This window comes from Chelonoidis abingdonii, chromosome 15 (assembly GCF_003597395.2).
Source record: "Chelonoidis abingdonii isolate Lonesome George chromosome 15, CheloAbing_2.0, whole genome shotgun sequence".
Classification (NCBI taxonomy): Eukaryota; Metazoa; Chordata; order Testudines; family Testudinidae; genus Chelonoidis; species Chelonoidis abingdonii.
The window spans coordinates 56,102,821-56,109,801 of NC_133783.1; the positions used below are offsets into that span (position 1 = coordinate 56,102,821).

The 6,981-nt window shown below is 38.3% G+C and overlaps 1 protein-coding gene across 3 annotated transcripts in view; it reads left to right on the plus strand.

The window, feature by feature from the left end:
* Positions 1-6,774, plus strand: part of GPAM (glycerol-3-phosphate acyltransferase, mitochondrial) — a 60,005-nt gene extending 53,231 nt beyond the window's left edge. For 2 of the 3 annotated variants that reach the window (XM_032793535.2, XM_032793538.2), the window contains 4 exons: positions 2,488-2,628; positions 3,585-3,774; positions 3,917-3,975; positions 5,852-6,774. In XM_032793535.2, the coding sequence (XP_032649426.1) occupies positions 2,488-2,628; positions 3,585-3,774; positions 3,917-3,975; positions 5,852-5,968 (507 nt within the window). In that variant the 3' untranslated portion in view covers positions 5,969-6,774. The remainder of the gene's footprint in view (positions 1-2,487; positions 2,629-3,584; positions 3,775-3,916; positions 3,976-5,851) is intronic. The other variant, XM_032793537.2, reaches the window with a different exon arrangement.
* The last annotated feature ends 207 nt before the right edge of the window (positions 6,775-6,981 follow it).

The following is a 6,981-nucleotide window of genomic DNA, read 5'->3' on the forward strand; positions in this document are numbered from 1 at the left end:
CTTCAAATCTCAATTTTGACGATTTCAATAACTCAGTCATGGGTTCGGGGTTGTTATAAATGTGTATGGGTAGGGTTTTGTGGCCTGCCTTGTGCAGGAGGTCAGATTAGATGATCATATTGGTCCCTTCTGACCTATGAGTCTATGAGTCTATGTCAATTTGTGTCTGTCCCCTTTTTAAATAATCTTTCCTAGTTAAGGGTGGGGTTGTCTGAGTCAGTCGTATTTTACTTCAACTTCTCAGCCATGCTACCATGCTACCTGCCTGATTACTGAACAGAATTGCCACTTGACTTCTTTGTAAGCCCCTTCTTTGATCTTAACACAGCAGTGTTCAGAATCCTAAGCTGTCACATCCTTGATTATTTTCACCAAGATTTGAGGAAGTTTTTGTAATATAAACCCTCTCTCTGGCTGATTATAATCCTTCTGAAGATACATTTTTATCAACAGTTTGTCCCTTTTGGAACATTTCTCCAAAATGGCTCCTATTTGAATACATTGATCTGTTAGAGCATTTCTGGCACATCTCAGTCTCCATGTGATAATAGTAAATCACTGTCTAAGAAGGTATAATGTATAGAGCCTTGTCGCTTCTCTGTTGCAGGTTAGTTCTTTACGCACCTGCATAGGGAGTGTCAGCTTGGTAGAATTCCTCTTTGGTGAGATGGGTTTCTCGGTATACCAGATGAATTCTTCCTACAAATACTTCTACGCTATCTGATCCTGACCATCCCCAGTCTTGCCTTGAAACTCTTTCCGTACTAGTTAACTTGATCTGATCTTAGCGCACGCTTATGCCTTTAATTCATTTCGTAAGACCATAGTCTCCGTCTTCATTATATTGATCTCACACAAGCCCCTAAGTATTTTCACAGGTCTTTGTAAAGTGCCAAGCCCAGTGGCAATAATAGACTCTAAGTGTCATGGCCAGGTTTTGTTGCTTCCTTCTCTTTTTCTAGTCTGAAAAGAAACTGAATACCTTTCCTGTTGTAGGTGGGTATTTCCCTGTCTGTGACATACAAGAGTCAACCTCTAGCCAAATGCTGCCTAACCCCAACTAAGTAAATTAATGTTTCTACATATGTAGCCAACTCAGTTAAGGATTCAATATGTTGAAACCTCAGCCACTGCAGTTCTTTTCAGCTAAAAAGAGAACTTGAAAAAAAATAACAGGAATATAACAATAAACCCCCTTATTCAACCAGGACGACCTCCCCAGAGCGGATAAAATACTCATTGGAGAATGGTACGTTTCTCTTACTGAAAATGTAAGACATTCAGAGTGATACAGGCCTGGAAAAGAGAGCAAGTAGAACATGGAATTATGCTACAGCACTTCCAGATGAAACCTGTGTTGTCAGAAATTATCTAACTGTAAACTTCAGTGTCCTTCTTATGGTAGCTGATTTAGCATATATACAATTTTTGTGTGTGCTTTCTTCATCATTTTTAGACTTCTAAACATGTCTCTATCCTTTCCCATGGACACATGCATATTGCAAACATTAACAAATTTTACAAAAAAAATAAGCCAGAGACAAATGAACTCTCCTAACCTCTTCATGATGGCAAAATAAACTCTACCTCATTGACACTCCCACTAACATATACCCCTCTCAAAAGCCTGAGGAAACATATATTTTGCATCATGTTCTGATGGTCAGACTCAGAGCTTCTTACCGCAAGTGGGGAAGTGAGTTTGAGTGAAGGACACTTCTCTGTAAATGCATTGCCAGTAGTCCCCTCCCAAGTTAAACTGAGCACTGTTAAATAAGGTACCTCAGCTGATCTGATACTACACTAGGAGAGAAGTGGTATCTCCGGGATTCAGAACAAATCATTTAGAACTTTTTAGATTAAAACCAACTCTTCGAATTTTCAACCAATGCAGAGAGTATGGAGACAAATGCAATAAGTACATGATTAGAAGAGGTAAGTAGCACTTAACAAACCTGCTGCTGAATTCTGTACTACCTTGAAATTTTCAATTGGTCTTCAAGTATAGCAGCACGTAAAGCGAATTGAGTAAGCCATCCTTGAGTTGATAAAGTTATAGATCACTGCAGTGAAATCCACATCCAAAATATAAAGTCCTACCTCCTAGTGAAACACAGATGAAGAAAATGTTCTGTTGACCTCTGCTGCCTCCTGAAGTTTCGGTCCTGAGTGAGGATCCAACAAGACTCCCCAACTTCAGCCCCTCTCTTTCATGTGATGGGAAAACTTACCCAGTCAAGGGAAAAGAAACAACTTTTATCAATTCTTCTGATTTTGTTTCTGTCCACTTACTTCAGTCTTGTGTGGATTGGGTCTTGGCTAGCTCATTCTCATTGTGAGCCCCAGTGTGTTAAGTACTGGTAAATCACTAAACTGTGATATCAGGTCACCTAAGATTAAAATATAGTGCAGGTTGTTGTCACCTGGAGTTATTTCTCTGAATAGTTACCTTTTTCTCTCTCCCCCCACCTCCCTTTCTGATTTAAGCAGGATGATCAGGAGGATGTTAGCCCTAGCCTTACAGAGCAGCAGTGGAGTAAAAAGCTTCCTGAACCCTTGTCTTGGAGAAGTGATGAGGAGGATGAAGACAGTGACTTCGGAGAAGAACAGAGGGATTGCTACCTGAAGGTACTGTATACAAGGCTAACAGTAATAGGCCTATTATGTTAAAGTTAAGTAAATCTTAGTTTACAAGTTCAATTGGGGAGAATAATAAGATTTCTTTTTCTGGTCATTCCCAGCATTAAAGTCTGCAATAGTCTGCTACAATCAGTAAATCATCCTTTTTTTTTTTTCCCCCTGAAAAAGACGAGCTCTGTAGCTGGCAAAGTCTACATAACTGGGGTGGAATGGCCATTATGGTGAAAACTACTACACGCTTTAGTATCCTACAGGGTCCTAAAGTTTGTACTGTATTATTAATAACACAGTGTACCAAAGGTGGGCATATACTGCTAGTGCATATTATTTTTCTGAGTCAAATGTGGTGTATTGTTCTTTGTGTACAGTGTTTTCTGTTTGTGCATGTGTGTACATTTTTAATTTGTGACCCAAGACATGCCAGAAGATACGATTTCTGAAACAAAAAGCTACTACATAGTCCCATGGTCAGCCTATAGTTTCCTTGTTAGAAGTTCAATTATATTGTTTCTTCTTGGAAAGCAAATTGCCAGTTTTGTCCTTGGTTTGTTTGGTTTCTTTGTTTGTTTGCTTGTTTTTGTGATGACACTTGTTTTGGGTTTGTTAAATATTCATTTGGAAACTGATGCTCATCTCTGTGAAAGAATGAACTGTTATTGTGCTATTTATTGCAAAGAAACATGACCTTTTAAAGTGATGAAAACAGATGCTATGCTGTTAATGTCCTGGGGAAAAACTAGTGAAAGTGTGATTTTTGTAGAGCAGTTTTTCATACGTCAGACCACTTTTGGCTTTGCTATAATAATGCACTGTTGTAATTCGTACCCCTCCTCCTGTTTTCCTGAGTGATTGTCTGTATCCAGTGTTTTGGCTTTTACTGTGTAGCTGGCTGTCCTTCCCTTATGCAAGCTTCATTTACACTCATTTCTGCTGTCCTAACTTAGGTGAACCAATCCCAAGAACACCAGCAGTACATCACCTTCCTGCAAAGGTTACTGGGGCCTTTACTCGAGGCCTACAGCTCAGCTGCCATCTTTATGCACAATTTCAGTGGTCCTGTGTCAGAAACCGAATACCTTCATAAGTTACACAAGTACCTAATAACCAGGACAGAGAAGAGTGTTGCAGTGTATGGTACGTCAAGCAGTGTGACTCTGGATAAAACAGAGCCAATATTTCAGTTACTGATGCATAACTCTCATTTTTCCAAGTACCAATGTCTTATATTTGACCTGAAATGCGTGTTTGTTTATTTCCCTCCCCCTGTCCCCCACAGCTGAGAGTGCCACCTATTGTCTTGTGAAAAATGCAGTGAAGGTCTTTAAGGATATTGGGGTAAGTGTTTTGTAATCAAAGGTTTCTCCTCTTCAGATGAAACCGTTGGGGGCCCTTTTAATGTGAGTGACTCAAAGGAAAACTTTGGGTAGTGCATGAGTGCTGTGCAATATCAGTCTTTGCTAATGTTTTTCAAGAAAATGCTTCTGCATATGTCTTCCTCTTGTGCTTTGTAAGTGTTTACCTGTCTTTTGAACTTTAGAGCTGCAGAGGAAGTGTACTGCTTTTGTACTTTCTACTGTTAAGAGAAATTGACTAGTATGGCAGGATGCCAGCCCTTTCTCTCTTTATAGGTCCTGTACTTCTATATTGGACTGTGGTGATACCATTCCTCAGTGTGCTCAGGGGGAAGGATGGAAGGCAATCTGTCTATTTGTATGTCTATTTACTGACATATGTAGCACAATAATAATTAAGCACTTCCCCATAGTATTAAAAACTTACAGAAATATTAGACATCAGGTTTTGGCTCATTATTTTCCATCACTTTCCAAGCCCTCCGGCAGATTTTGCCTGCACTAACAGCCATAAAATTAACATTCCATCCAAATCCTGAATGCACAGAAAGACACTGCCAGATGCCGACTCTCCAGGACTGTCACAGTGACTGAACGAGCTCTTCTGCCATTCCTAAATAACTGTATTCCAGACAGCAGTTGCAGCAGTGTCCCAGTGAACCTGAAATGTCAGGAGATACCATGAAGATAGAGATGCTCCCTGATGTAACTGGATGAAGCTGGAGTTTCCATACTATCACTAGCACCTTCATAGTTTTTTTTTTTTTTTTAATTGTACCCCTCAATTTTTTTAAAGCTGTATGACATTAAGATCATACTGAATATTGCCTTTTTTATGTTGAAAGGTACGAAGCAAAGAATATTTCTGGATAGGGGTTACTGAATGCCTTTCAGTTCTTTGGCCATGACTTCCTAAGTACTAAGCTGACTATTAGAATGAAGGAAAATTTCCACAGTTTGTTAAATGCCATTTGGGATGCTGCCTTATGAATGCATTTATCAAATGCAGCATATTTATTCTAATATACCGTGCTGCTAGGGTAGTGGAACTAGCTGACATCTGTTACTTGCATCTGCTCATAATATTTAATTCTGATTTTTGTTTTTGAAACTAAACATTGCACAGTTTGAGGGTTTTTTCTTCTTTAATCACATTGTTTCCTGTTATTTGTCTGATTATCATACACGGCATACTTTTTAATACGTATGATGTATGCAGATGGATACAAGTAGTTCTGTTGTGTTAACTAAACGCTGACCATTTGTCATTTGCTGTTGAATCATCTCATAATTTTGAGCACTTCTGTTTCCATTAACAAATGTTAATGTTTCTGCGCTTGAGAATAAGCCTGTAAAGAATCTCCCCACAAAAGACTGGTCTTTTCAGACCTCTCTTCCAAATTATAGCTTGTATCTCTGGAATAATCACTCTTTCCTCCTCCATGCTACTTAAAATCCCAACAATACCTGGATTCTTAAGATATCTAAAAGGAGTGTCGTCATGTTGCTAGAAATAAAAAATAATCTTTACAGTTGGTTCTAGTAAGCAGTCATTTGTTCTTTATCATACGCATGAATTCACAGCAAACAGAATTCTCTTAAGGGTTTGCATGGAATAATATCCTTATGGTGTATGATATACTAGAGTGAAGAAGGGATTCTAGAGTTTACTAACTCTAGCCTTTTGACTTCCACCTGTTACAACTTTCAACAACTGCATGATTTCAATGCTTGAATGTTTGTTGTAGGCCCAAGGTCTTAATTAGAATAGATCGTAAACTGCTGTACATCATTTCATTACAAATAAATGACTCTGCTTGAAGATGTTAATGAGAGCATGTCTTCATCCTTCCCTTTAGGTTTTCAAGCAGACAAAACAAAAGAGAGAGACTTTTTTGGAACTGAGCAGTACTTTCCTACCTCAGCGCAACCGGCAAAAACTACTGGAATTCATCCTGAGCTTCATTGTACTGTAGACCACGTTTAGTACCTTTTGCCAGGGACACGGAGACAGGTTCTGAGATTTGTGTCAATGCCTGAGGGCATTTGCTAGTCCTTCAGAGTATAAGGCCTTATCTCACTTGAACCACTGGAAGACAGTGCCTTCTTATGTATGCATTTATGGATTTCTGATGGTCTCAATCCTGTGATAATACAGTAATACAGCAGGTGACACTGTGGATGCAAGCGATCAATCATGTTTGCAGTTAAAAAAAAAAAAAAATTAAAACTAGATTTAAAATGAAGACTGATATTTTATCTGTTACATTTTACATAATTACTTTTAAAGACTAATGACTGTGACAGGTGCACAAATGCAGATAGTGATTTATAGCTAGCCCTGAGATCTTGAATTTAGTGGAAATACTGCTTATGACAACAACAACAACAAAAGTAACATGTGAAAGCTGTTAGTTCAGACAGGAAGGGGATGACATTTTCTGGTTTATCGTTTAAAATAAATGGTTTATAAAGATATGCATGGACAGTGCATACTTTATGGGAAGAGCCGTAGTTTTTCGTAATTGTTAGCACCTAGAATAAATGCCAAAATCTTAATGAGAATAACAATCAATTGCATAGCAAACTAGTGCTATCGGGACTGGATAATGGAATGGTAAATTGCACTAAACACTATTATCACGGTAGAATGTGATAGCACAATTTTATTAGGGCTTGCTGTCCCTTACCTTTACTAGAAATAAGGAATTAGTTTGTCTGAAACATGAATGTATTCTAACCACTTAAATTTTGTGTATAATAAAAAAAGTTGTTTAGTTAATACAGTGACAGTCTTTTGTTTTAAACAGAGAATTTAAGGGTAGCTAGCAAACCAGAAGGTTTTTTTTCCCCGAGTGCTGTTACCTGTTGGTAGGCATTTTATTTTGTGAAGTTACTTTAATTTTGGCTCTAAAATTTTCAGCAATAACACGGCAGTCTTGTGGAACTGAACTCTCTAATCCCTTTTACACTGAAGAAAAATATGTTC